A 13,242-nucleotide genomic window follows, 5' to 3' on the forward strand; every position below is an offset into this window, starting at 1 on the left:
AAATAACGTCAATAAAAAAGACTCTGGAGTTGAACATGTCTGGGTCCAATCTGGGGAACACACTCACAGCTTGTGCAGGAGGCGCTGGGGGTGGGGGAGGGCGGGGGGTGGAGCTGAGTGTCCCGCAAGATGTCCAGCACAGAGCCAGAACCGCACTCCCGACGCACGGGAGTCCATCCTCTGCTCCCAGCCACCCGGAGCAGCTCTGGCTGGATAGCGACCCCCGTACACGTCCAGATCCTAACCCCTGGAACCCATCAGTGTCACCTTGTGTGGAAATGCGGTATCTGCAGATGTTATCGTTAAGGATCTCAAGGGGGGAGTTTATCTTGGCTTCTGGGAGTAGGTCGGACATGCGATCACAGGCATCCTTATAAAAGGGAGGCAGGGGCGCCTGGGTGGCTCAGTGGGGTAAGTGTCCTACTCTTGATCTCAACTCAGATCCTGATCTCAGGGTCGTGAGTTCAAGCCCCATAATGGGCTCCACACTGGGCCTGGAGCCTATTTAAAAAAAAAAAAAAAAAAAAAGGACAGCAGAGGGAGATTGGACACACGCAGGAGGAGAAGGCAGTGTGGCCACGAGGCAGACACGGGGGTGATGAGGTCATAGGCCAAGGCGCATGGCAGCCACCAGACGCTGGGAGGGGCCAGAAACAGTTTCTCCTCTGGGGCCTCCCTGGGGGGTGCAGCTCTGTGAGCACCTCGTTTTTAGCTCAGTGAAATGGGTTTCAGAGTCGTGGCCTCCAGAACTGTGAGAGAATGAATGTGTGTTGTCTGTGGTGACTCACTGCAGTGGCCGTAAGATCGGAGCCCAGAGCCTCCGTTATGCTCACCCTGGCTTCGGGCTTGGAGGGCCTGGGTGCCTCCCCCGCCCCCATGACTGTGTGTGCGTTCATCTCCCGCCTCCCCTCACAAAATCCCCACCCTTCCGAGTTGCGTCTGGTGTGTCAGAGAGGAGGCCCCCGGCCGCCTGTCCTTCAGTCTCTCTCTCCGTTCTTTCTCTGTCCTCCTGTCCTCTGCCTCTCGCTGGCTCTGCCTCTGTTTCTGTCTCCCCGTGTCACCTGTGCTGTCCCCTCGGATGCCTGCATTGCTCTACTTCTGCTTGTCTCTCTCTGTCCCACCCGCTGCCTTTCTCCTCCTCTCTCTCCCTCCCTGCTGTCTGCCTCTCTCTCTCTCTCTGATTCTCTCCCTTTGCTCTTCACTTCCTATTCTTCTGTCTCTCTGCTCTTTGCTCCATTTCTCTCCACCTTTCAAGTTCGAGTCACTCTCAGCCCCTCTGATGAGCTTCCTGATTTTTCTGCTCCATCCTGATGGGTTTTTCTTCCTATCTTCCTGGCCCTTTGCATCTCTTTCTCCTCTGGCCTCTGCCTCCGCTTGTCTCTCTGTCTCTTCCTCCCTCCTGCTGTGTCTCCATGTCCTCCCTCTCTCTGTCTCTCTGTCTCCCTCTCTTCCACCTTCACAGGGCTCCTCACCTCCAGGGTGCCTCAGGACCCACCTGCGATTGGAAGGCACTCTGCCATGACCTCTGCAGCCCCCAAGCTGCACTTCAGAGAAAGATTCATCTGTTTAGTTGTGCACCTGTCCAACACCATGGAGGAGGGGTGAGGGGGGCAGGGACAAAAGTGATTTCACTGTCGCATTGTTCTTCTGTCTTTACCTAGAGGCTCGTCGTCGACAGGTGCCTCTTAACATTCCAGCAACGCTGTCAGCCTTGCCAAGGAGAAATCACTTTTCCTTGGCCTACCGCTCTGCAAAATTAATCTTTCCCCTTTAATGATGATCGTCTTTTGCTGGCAGGGGCAGGAATAAGAGCAGAGAAAATTCTAGGCAGGGGTTTCAAAACAGGGAGAAAGTAAGAGTTAAATTTTCTTATTTGGAAGTAGGATGATAGCAGGGAAAAATCTTCGTGAGGACTGGGACCGTGTTTTTCTCTTCCCTATGTCCCAGCTCCTGGAACAGCATCTGGCACATAGAAGACAATAAATATATGAATGAATGAATGAATGAATGAATGAGATTCAATCCTCATTGTATCAGTTCTTGCTGTGCCTCACTGCAAAAGTCACTTCCAAGTTGTCATCTGCAAAATAGGGCTGGTAATCAGACCCGCCCACAGCACACGACTGTGAGGGGAGCGGAAGTGAAATATGGGATCTGGTGAGTGGGGCTGGAGCTCCTCTCTCTTCAGGGCAGGCCAGGCCAGGTGGGCTCACCGGTGGTTCTGGAAGAGCTTCAGGGAGTGAGAAGTGTGGCACTCGCTGCAGAGAGGAGGGGGCAGGGAGCAGGATGGGGAAGGGAGGCCACAGGCCAGGCAAGAGGGTGTGTGAGATGTGTTGTGTCTGGAGTCCTCAGGGGGGTGGGGGGGGACCTTCCTCAGGAAGCTGCCGCGTGCCAAGAAGGAGGTGTGTCTGACTCCAACACGGGGAACGCATCCCGAGGGGAGCTATTATCTCCAGTAGTGGGATTGGGCTGCACTTAGCAAGAGCCCAGTAATGAAACGGCTGGGCGGGGCCTGTGTCGTAGATGAGGAGGGTCCTCGTCCTTGGTGCTGGCCAGCTCCGTCACCTCCCCTGAGCACGCGCAACCCCCACTTTCCCATGAGACCCCCTCTGACCGCTCTACTCAGTGCTACAATGTGCCCCTGTCCCCAGCACTCCCCTTACTCTGTTCTTTCTTTACTTCATAGCACTTACCACTTTCACTTTTTGGCATCCTCAATAACTTACGAATGTGTTAGATTGACAGTTCGTCTCCCGTAACTGGAACAGAAGCTCCATGACAACAAGGATCTTTGTGACTTTTGTTTGCTGTGTATCCCAAGTGCCTAAAACGACTCAGCACGTAGTAGGTTCTCAGGACATATTTGTTGAATGAAAGAATGGGGATGGGATTTTTCATAAGCTTATTTATTGTATTAAACACACCATGTTAACGCTGGAAAGGACCTAAGAGACTATACTTTTTACCCACAGAGAAGTTAGGACCAGAGAAGGGAAATGGCCAGGGTCACCTGGCAAGCTACTGGTCGAAACCAGTTCGGTCTCCTGAATTCCCACGTAATTGTACTCATTCAATACACCAGAGCCCAGGCCCTGAGACAGGAGAACAGAGGGTCCTGCAGTCACTGCCACTCTCCAAGAGACCTTGGGACACTCAAGAATGGGTCTTCTCTGAGAGCAGGAGCAAGAGGTGGAGAGCTAGGCAGAGTGGAACATACCATACAGTCAGCAAGATTTGCCGCATGAGTAATCCCAGAGGGTTGGTAGTTCAGAAACGATTTCCATGATCTGATTCTTTCCCTATTTCTGATTTAGGACCTAGATGCTTAGTGTCTCATTGTCATCTCCAACTCAAAATGAACTCCCAGTCTCTCCCCTGACCCTGTGCTGCCACCCCCCAGGCTTCTGCATTCCCAATCATGGCACCCCATCCACCCAGGGGCTCAGGCTAAATACCCAGGAGGTTGTCCTTCGTTCCTTCCTCTCCTCAGGTCCCATGGCCAACCTGCCAGTTCCTCCCCCAAGACGTATCTTCCCATCTCTACTGCCTCAGCCCTGGTCCAGACCATCCCCCCCGCCATCTCTCCCCTGGACCCTTGCGGTAGTCTCCTGGCCAATCCACCTGCTTTTACTCTTGCTTCCTTATTTTTAGCACAGCAGTGACCTTTTAAAATTATAAATCAGACCGTCTCATTTTCCTGCTTAAAATTCTTCAGTAGCTTCCCATTCGCTTAGAAAATCAAGACTCCTTCAGGTGACCCAGAATAAGTCTCCATGTGATCTCGCTCTTGCCTGTCCCTCCACGCCAGCCCTCTTTCCGACCCTCTCTCCCACCCAAGGACCCTTCCCATTGCCCTTCCTTCTTCATAGGCTCTGCCTGCCCCTGTGCACTCTCCCGGGGAGGCCTGCCCACATCCCCTATCTGCAGCCGCACCCCCATCACCCTCTCTCGCGGATCCCGTGCGTTTTCGTCCTACACCAGTAGAGTCACAGTCACATATTCATGTGGGTTTTTATCGCCTTGTTATCTGTCTCCACTTCTAGACTTAAGAACCATTGTTTTGGTTGGTTTTTTTGTTTTGTTTTATTTTGTTTTTGTTTTGTTTTATTTTATTTTGTCTGTTTTTACCACGGTATACCCTGAGCCTTTCAGAGAGCCTGAACATAGCGGATGATCAACAAATATATATTGAGCGGACAAATATAGATACAACCATAGATACTCACATCAAATATTTGTTACTGCCTCCAGAATAGAAGTTTAAATTCCTTAATTTGGCATGCGAAGTCTTCACTGAACTGTCTGTAGCCTACCCGTGCAGTCTCAGCCTTCACTCTACCCTGAGGTGGCCTGGGCCCATGGGCCCTTCTCTGTCTCATTTATGGCCCAGGGTCACGTGTCCCCGCCGTGCTCTGTGCTTCCCCTGATGCCATTTCTCTCTTCCTCCCCCTCGTGATTGGTCCTTGACCTTCAAATCTTTGTTATACACCCACTTGCATGACGCCTTTCACAATTCCCCCGGTAGGAGTTCGACCTCCTACACGTGCACAGAGTTCAGCGTTCGCATGTGTGACCGCAGTCCAGAGAGGAGAAACCTTGTGCGTGGTGTTAAGGAACTCAGGTTCACAAGCTACTTCCATCACTTTCAAGCCGCAGGACTCCAGGCCATTCATGCAAATTTTCCTTTTTCCGGTTTCCTCTTCTGCAAAATTGTGTAGAGTTGTGCTTTGACCTTGCAGGGTTGTGGTGGGGATTGGCGAGAGTAACTACACCACACGATGCACGGGGTAAGCTCTAAAGTAAGGAGTTGCTTTTGTGAAGGTGACAGTGCAGCAAGCCGTCCGGTCCCGTAGTTAGTTGGAACCTGCTAGTTTCTTCCTCTAGACCATCAACTGTATTTGTCTAATTTCTCTGTCTCTAACCCCAGTTCCTGTCACTGTGCCTCCCAGTATACAGATGGGAGAAGCCCAGTGAATGTTTGAATGAATGAATGAATGAATGAATGAATGAATGAATGAACAAACAAGGGAGTGAGAGTGAACAGCATGTGCCCAAACCCTCCTCGCCTGTTGGACGGTCCCAGGAAGGACAGAGCTCCTGATACCCACCCTTTAGTTCAAACAGCTCTGAGCAGAAGTGGCCTGATCAGTCTGGTTTTCACCCCATCCTGGCCAAGCTCCCCTGCTTCTCTGATTCGGGGGCCCTGATCCTACCTGCTGCCTGTTCCTTCCCTCTGCAAGAGGCAGATCAGTGAGCCCCATGAGAATATGAGGAAGATGACATTCCCAGCCTTTGGGCCGTTCGGAGATTGTTGTTGGCAACACAAAGTTGGGAGCTCTCACCGCAGCACTCCTCTCTCCATTCAGCAACATATTCGGAAGGGTTCCAGCCAGTAGTTGCCTTCTCCTTGCCTGCGCCCTAAGTCCTTGTCCAAAGACAGCTTGTTTTCATTGAAATGTTCAGTCGGTCTCTTCCCTCCCCCTGCCCATGTGGTTTCTTGACTCACACGGGGCCCCGGCAGCCTGTAGCCTGGGGCAAGGCCCCCCAGGTTTGAGGAATCCCTGACATGGTCAGAGAAGGAAAGAGGGTGTCCCAGACAACTCCCACCTTTAAAACACCCTCTTTCCAACAGAGCTGGTCTAAACCAATCAGCACCTTACGGGGGGATGTTACACTGGAGCGGACTGACTCCTCCTCGCAGAGCTGGAGTATTGCTGACAAGGATTTCTTTGATAGCGGGTTCGAGTCTGGCTGTCCCTGCGGGCCGGGCCGGTGAGGACAGGCTCAGGCTTCCCTCGTCCCCCACTCCTGCACTAATTTCATCAGCACCCATACAGCAGTCAGCGCCTCAGCACGAGCCCGTGAGGCAGGCATTACTCACATCTCACAGGTGCAGGACCAGGCCCCAGAGACGGAGTGGCCTTCGCGAGACTGTCCTGCTGCTTTCCTGCTTGCTGCCCAACACACCTCCCCCAGACAGAGGGTTTAAAACAGTAGCCCTTCTCTCCTGCGTTCTGTGGGTGTGAAATCTGGGGCAGGCCCTGCCTAGCGGTCCTGGCCTGGAGCCTTTGATGCAGGGGCTGGAGCGGGAAGAGCAGCGTGCAGAGGGACCATGGGCTGGCGGGAGTCTCTCTTTGCTTGTGTGTCCACAGAGTGGCAGGGCGTCCACCTGCAGTCCCTCGGTGGGCTCGTGTGGGCTTCCTGCCAGCATGGCGGCCTCAGGGCAGCCAGACCGCTTGCGTGGAGGCAGGACCCCAGCTGGAGTATTCTAGCAAGCGACGGGCAAGTAACAACTCCTTTGTTGACCTTGCCTCAGAAGTCCCACAGTGTCACTCTGACCACTTCTGCCATTCTTGTGGTTACAAGTGAGTCACAAGCCCACCCAGATTCAATGAGAGGAGATACGGACCACACTTCTCCGTAGAAGGGTGGTCAAGGTCATATCATACAATAACGTGGGAGACATTGTTGCAGACATTTTTGAAAAATACAGTGTGCCCTACACAAAATGTGGCAGGGCCAGGATCTGGATTAGATACATCTGATTCCACAACTTCTGCGATGTCTTTTTACCAGTCCACGGGGACCTGTCCTTTCCCCCGCGGCCCCGTCGCTCTTACTGTCAACACACACAGTAGTGATGCGGTCGCCCTAAGCCGACTGGAGCCCGGCTGGCGGAAAGCAGCAGACCAGGGTCTGCTGCTCAGAGAGGCCATGCCCAATGCCAGCTTGTGAACTTTTTAAAGAGGAAGACAGAGAAGGTCAGTCACAACCAGAGGAGGAAAGCAGGTGGCAGCCCCAGAGCACTGTGAGCCTGTGGCACATCTCACTGTCGTAAATAACTTGTCTGGTGTTTTTCCTTCTCCCACCAGGCACTGGCCTGGGATGACTCAGCCCTTGACAGAAAAGGTGCCTTCGAGTTGAGAAACAGCCCAGGGTGGTGGAACGTTCATTGCTTTGGAGTCAGACATTCCCGAATTGGAGTCCTGGCTCTACCTTTGCCGGTGAGGCAGCCTGGGATAAGTCCCTTAACCTCCCAGAGCAAAAGGGAGATCGAAATGCCTTCCTTACTGGATTATTTGAAATGTGTATGTAAGCAAAGTACCAGTGCCATGCAGGGAACCTAGTAGGTGCCCCGTAAATGCTAGTTTTCATGTCCTGGGCCATGTCCAACCCCAACTTGGGGCTGTCTTGAAGACAGTAGTGAAAGCACCTTTGATCATTCCTCAAACACGAGTCCAGCTCTGTGACCCTGATGGAGTGGTGGCTGAGACCTATCTGGTGATGTGGCATGCAACTGGGGTGTCTGGAGATGGAGAAGAAGTCAGCCCTGTAAGGCACGTGGAGGGAGGAAGCATGGTCTGGAAAGATGGGAGGGTGTGGGCGAAGGCCTGGAGGCAAAAGTTCAGTGGCTGGAGTGTGATGCCAAGGGCGGTGAAAAGGGGGAGGCCACAAGCACAAAGCTAAGAAAATAAGCAGGGGCCCAGTGATGAAGGACCTTGTAAATCAAGCTCCCAAATTTGAACTTCAGAGGCAACTGGGGGCCACTTGGGAGTTTTACTCAGTTGGATGCAGTGGTTAGCTCTGCATTCTATGACACCGCCTCTGACTACATTGTAGGAATGGAGTCGAGGCAGGAAAGCCTGTGGCAGGGAGGCCCATTAGGACGGGATAACAGTAATCCAGGGGAAAGATGATGCTGGCCTTTTCTAGAGGGACAGCAGGGGACTGGAGAGAGGTGGACAAACTCAAGAATGGGAAGGTTCCATGACAGTGACAGTTTGGATGTTCAGAGCTGAGGAATATGAGAGAAGAGATAAGTGCTTTAAATGAAGCCAATTTAGAAGTCATGGAAGCATGGGGCCAGAGCACCAATCACAGCCCTGGGGAGAGGAGTATCATAGAAGGCTTTGCTAAAGGGGTATCACATAACTGGAGAATTGATGAGCAAAAATTAGTCGAGGGAGGTGGGGAGACACTTCAGGCAGAGGAAATAGTCTATGTGAGGGCCCAGAGATGTCACCTATAATACACAGAGCAGATACTCTGTATTGTTGAATAGATGATTGGTCTGCCAATTCATACTAAAGTGCTAATGGTTGATATAGAACAGGCCTTTCTCCTTCCCTGGGGAGTTTGTACTTTAACAGGTCATGAATCCTTGCCCTAAGGATTCATGATGGGTAGATTTCAAGGTAGAACAGGGACACTACGGTGAGAGGGACATTAGGGTGAGAGGATTTTACAATTGTCCCCTTACCCCCCCACCCCAAGTTTACCAAAGTAGATGACTGATCCCTAAGGGTCAAACAGACCCTGGTCTACACACAACAAAGGGTCTCTTGCCCTTAGGTCTTGTTTATCTGCCTCCACCTTGAGCCACCTGAAGCCAGACCATGGAAGCCCAGTATTTCCCAAAGGGATGCTGTATATTCTAGAAGCTATGAACATAGCTTTGAAGTAAGAGTATCTAGACCCATACCCTGGTTCCTCTCCTTCCTAGTCCTATGACCTTAGGCAAATTATTTAGTTTCTTTGCACCTCAATTTGCTTATCTGTAAAATGAGGAAAATAATAGTATCTAAAGTGTATGAAAATCAAAAAAGACAGGACCTACAAAAAGCTTAGAAGGGTGAGTGGTGTCACTGCCTCTGTTACTGCTGTCATTATTACTAGCCCTATTTTCAGTCTGTCCCAGTCTCCTTCCAAAGTTGCTCCTTGACGCACACACTTGCAGATATGAAGCTGGGAAGGAATGTGGCGAGAACGTTTTTGGATTATTATCGGCTGAACCCCCTGGTCGAGAAAGTGGCAATTCCCATGCCGAGGCTGCGGTAAGTGACAGAGCAGAACCATCTGGCTTGGGTCCTACTTAGCTGGCTTTGTGTTCGGGGGCAGCTTCCCTTGGTTTCTCTCTGGCCCTCAGTTTCCTGTCTGCGGCATGGGAAAGATCATCCCTGCCCTGCCCCCCAGAGTATGGGGCAGAAGAGCTCAACAGCATGTCTTCTGACTATAAAGTATCGTCACAGCATCAGACAGTGTGGGGGTGGTCACATTTCTGGGTCTCCCACAGGAGTCCACCGGGATGGGAGGTGCTGGGGGACTGAGTGCCGTCCAGGTTAGTCTGGGTGTCTCCATGTGCTACTCCATCTGGTAACTCATTGTCTAGGATTGGTACTTCATCTAGGCTCGTAAGGTCTCTGATCCCTCCATTTTCTCATCTGTAAGTGGGGACAATGGCGCTCACCTAGAAAGTTATTATGAGATGTTTGTTAAAGCACCATTCACGTTGTTAGGCATACATGCATCCCGTCAAGGCATGAGAGTCCCCCTCCTCAAGATGTGAAGGTCAGGGCTGCCTGCCTGCCTTCCTGCCTGCCTGCCTTCCTGCCTGCCTGCCTGCCTTCCTTCCTGCCTGCCTACCTTCCTCCCTGCCTGCCTACCTTCATCCACTTAGGAAAACCAGCACTTTACTCCAGGCCCCGGGGGGAAGGAGGTGCTCGTGCTCCACTGAGTAAGTGAGTAGGGCATGACCCTGCCTTGGAGGAGCTCACCTCTAGACGAAAGTGCTCAGTTCATTCTTAGAAGTCATTCTTGACTGGTTAAAGTTCTTAAAAATTTAAAGCTTTATAACACTCAAAAGAATTCGTAGAATCTCATTTACAAGTTAATTTGGGGATTGTCTCTCTCAGGTCCTCTGTCAGCCTGAATAAAATTATCTCGATCCTTTAGGCTTTTCCCTAGCTTGTTGCACAATCAGTGTGCCGACACTCGGGGGGACTAGCAATGACGCAGGCCCCTCTTCCTGATGCAGATGACGAAGTCGAGGCCCGGGGAGCGCGCGGCACTGGCCACAGCCAGGACTGGAGCCCAAGCCCCAAGATCCCCAGCCTGCTTTTCTCACATGAATTAGCAGAGTTCCTCCAAGTGGGCAGGAGGCGGGAACCTGAAACTGGGTGGAACAGAGGCAGGGAGCTCTCAGGGCCCCCGAGGCAACTGAGGCATCTGTTCACGGGACCTCATCGTTCTAAACTTTGGACCCTATTTAGAAAAGAGCTGGAGAGCTCATTCCTCAAAGTGCATAGCCTTGAGGACTTGAGGTAAATGCACCCACCTTTAAATTAAAAACAAAACAAACTCCCTCTCCATCCCCACACCCCTGTCTCACCAAATTATGAGTATGACTTAGCTCTCAGTTAATCAGCAACTCTTGAAAAATGAATTCCCAGGAGGACGCAAGGCTCTGATTTAGGACTTGAATACATCCCCTTTGCTTGTATTATTTTTCACCCAAGCATCAAATAACATAAGGGAGAGAGTAGTTCTGGTTTTAAAGGAAAATTACATGTTTGGACTCAAAATTAATCTTTGTTTTCTCTCATCTTTGTGGATAATTATAATATGTCAGTTTCCACTCAGGTGCTGGCGGGAGCCTGGCGGGGGCTGGGCTGCCCTTCAGAGAGGGTCTGTGGGGATGGCCAGCAACGTGGGCCCAAGAGCATAGGTTCAGGGACGTGGTGTTGATGCCCAACGCTGAGACCTCACACCTATCTGGACCACAGTGACGTAGCCACAGCGCTAAAGTTCAAAAGGGCCCATCAAGGTAGATGAAAATTAGGAAAAATGAACAGGCCAGGTGAGCCTCTGTGGGGAGATAGAGCATGGAAGGTGGGCTGGTCTCTGAGTATGAAGTGGGCTCGGGCTCAGGCTCAGTGACAGGCCGGGAAGGCAGGCTCCATGGTGGGGTTGTGTTGTGTGTTGGAGGATGGGCACACTGGAGCCCACCATGTGCCAGGCCGTGCACTGGGTGCTGGGGAACATAGGATCCCCTGCTCATCAGGAGCCCAGATTACAGAGGAGAAAGGCATGTAGACACGCAAAGATGACAAACAATACCAAACAATGCAGGAAAGTGCTCGGCTACATGTCAGATTATACTCTCCTTCAAAAAGCTTCCATGGCTCCCCGTTACCTTCAGGGTAATGTTCCAGCTCCTCTTCTTGCTATTCAAAGCTCTGGCCTACATCTAGAACTTCATTTACAGCCTCCTGGCATACCTCTTACCCGTGAGCACCCTCTCCACCCCATCTGCTTTCTACCACTTTACACCTTAGGCTTCAGACTGAACAAGTCAACTATTTTCATGTTGCTATGTCTTTGTTCATCCTTTTGTCTTTTCCTGGAATGTTCTCCCATTTTGTCTCTAAATGGTGAATTCCTACATACTTTTCAAAGCCCGGTCTAAACATCGTCCCTCTGCTTCGCTGTCCCTGTTCTCCACGTGAGATGAATCTACTTCCTCTCTGCTGGGTCTCCAGCTGCATTTTGCACACACCTGTAGCACTGCATGTCCCACAGAGCGTTGTCATGGCATCTTCACACATCTGGCTTCTCCACGAGACAGGTTGCTCCTTAAGGAGCTATCTTGGGTCACTCCTGGATCTTCAGTCCCCAGTGCACAGCCTAGCAGGGAGTAAATCCTAAATAAGCCCCGACTGTATAAATTATAGAGTGGTAGAACTGAAGAAGCCCTTAAGAATTCATGACTTCAACCCCTTCATGTTTTAGAAAAGAAAAGTGAGACCCAACCAGAAATTCCCTTCCCACACCATTTGGCCAACATTTGGCAGCCAGCAGGAGTATCCCCAGAAGGCTTCAGGGAGGAAGAGGCATTTCAACTTGGTTTTAAAGGACATGTAGAGCTTAGATAGATGAAATAGAAAAAGGAGAGAGGGTGTTCCATGATGGGGGTAGGGTGGAAGGCAGGACACGGGGCCTGAAAAGACAGTCCGAGGCAATGACAAGACCAGGATGTTTAGAGCAATGGAAACAGTAAGGACAAGACCAAAAGTTCACTGATATTCATCAGTCACTCCTCAAGAACCTACTCCATGCCAGGCAGGCTTTGCTCTGGAATTACAGAGAAAAATCAAATGTGTTACACTCACATTCTCGTGAGAAAAACAGATAGACAAGGCACTACCTAGAAAATGGTTTGCTGAGGTCAAGGTGCAAAGTCTTGTGGAAGTCTTGAGGAGGAAGTAGCTTATTTTCTGGGAAGTCTGCTTCTCAAATGAGCCTAGAGAGATGGGGGAAGGCATTATAGGAAGAGGAACAGAGGCCTAGATGTATGGGATATTTGCCTTCCAGTGCCTTTTCAATCTTTGCCCCCATCTAGTTACTGAGGCTCTTTGCCCGTCAGTCTGCACATTCACACTCCCCCCTGGCTACTGCACACCCTCTCCCATGCCCCCATCTATCTAGGGCTGCCCCTACCTGGGCTTGTACCTGAGCTTGCCTCTCTAGGGGAAGTATGCCCTCCTTTACCCCCATGAAAAATAGCCGTCTGATTTCCCATGCTCCCTTTGGGTGTTAAGAACCACACTCCTCAATGACATATGAATGGCACCCTGTAACTTGCAAAGCTTACCCCCGACCCCCATTAAGCAGAGCTGACGAGGCAAGAAAGACATGGGCTCGTGTGTGCTCTAGGCTGTCTATGGGTACTGAGGTCTAGATGTATCTCACCCATGCTGGACAGCCTTGCCATGTTAGCCAGGTCCCTCAGCAAGGGTGGCATTTCGGGCCATGAGGTCTCTTGGTGGGGGGGATATGTTAGGGCAAGTGTCCCTGTTGTGTGCCGCCACCTGTTACATTTTTACCTCCTTTATGACTCATCAACGATGAAGGAAAATGGGTACTCCAAGGTCAGAGCATGATGGCTACAAGAAGTTGCTTCTTCAGTCCTAATTCAAAAAGCCCAAGAGAGATTCCATATTTATGGTGTTTGCCACTTTCTATCCTGCATTGTAATTCTATTATTTTGTGTAGTAATTTTGTGCAACTGTGTCCTCTCCTAACCTGTAAGCAGCCTGAGGACAGCCTCAATGTCTGACTCACCTTTGTCATGTCCAGAGACCATGCGACCCTACTTAACATCTAGCACCACGCCTTCATAAGTTACCGCAGGCAAGGGAAGACGCTAAGTGCATTTACTCATATTATTTTATTTAACCTCACAACACCCCTGCAAGATTGGAATATTTTATCCCCATTTTACAAATTAAGCCCAGAAAAGTGAAATACCTTTCCCAAGATCACACCCTTCATACGTAGCCAACCTGGGAATTCAGGTGAGTTCTGTCTGGCTCTAAAGCCTACTCTTTCCACTGCAAATGAATCTTAGTCCATCGTGTGAATGAATGGCATATCCACTTATCAGTCAACAACATAACAAATAAA

General features: G+C 50.8%; 1 protein-coding gene across 1 annotated transcript in view; it reads left to right on the forward strand.

Moving 5' to 3' along the window:
• Positions 1-13,242, forward strand: part of AGBL4 (AGBL carboxypeptidase 4) — a 1,288,259-nt gene that overhangs the window by 1,240,900 nt on the left and 34,117 nt on the right. The window contains exon 12 of the mRNA XM_040626601.1: positions 8,738-8,834. Coding sequence (XP_040482535.1) covers positions 8,738-8,834 — 97 coding nt within the window. The remainder of the gene's footprint in view (positions 1-8,737; positions 8,835-13,242) is intronic.

This window comes from Ursus maritimus, unplaced genomic scaffold, assembly GCF_017311325.1.
Source record: "Ursus maritimus isolate PB19 unplaced genomic scaffold, ASM1731132v1 scaffold_12, whole genome shotgun sequence".
Classification (NCBI taxonomy): domain Eukaryota; kingdom Metazoa; phylum Chordata; class Mammalia; order Carnivora; family Ursidae; genus Ursus; species Ursus maritimus.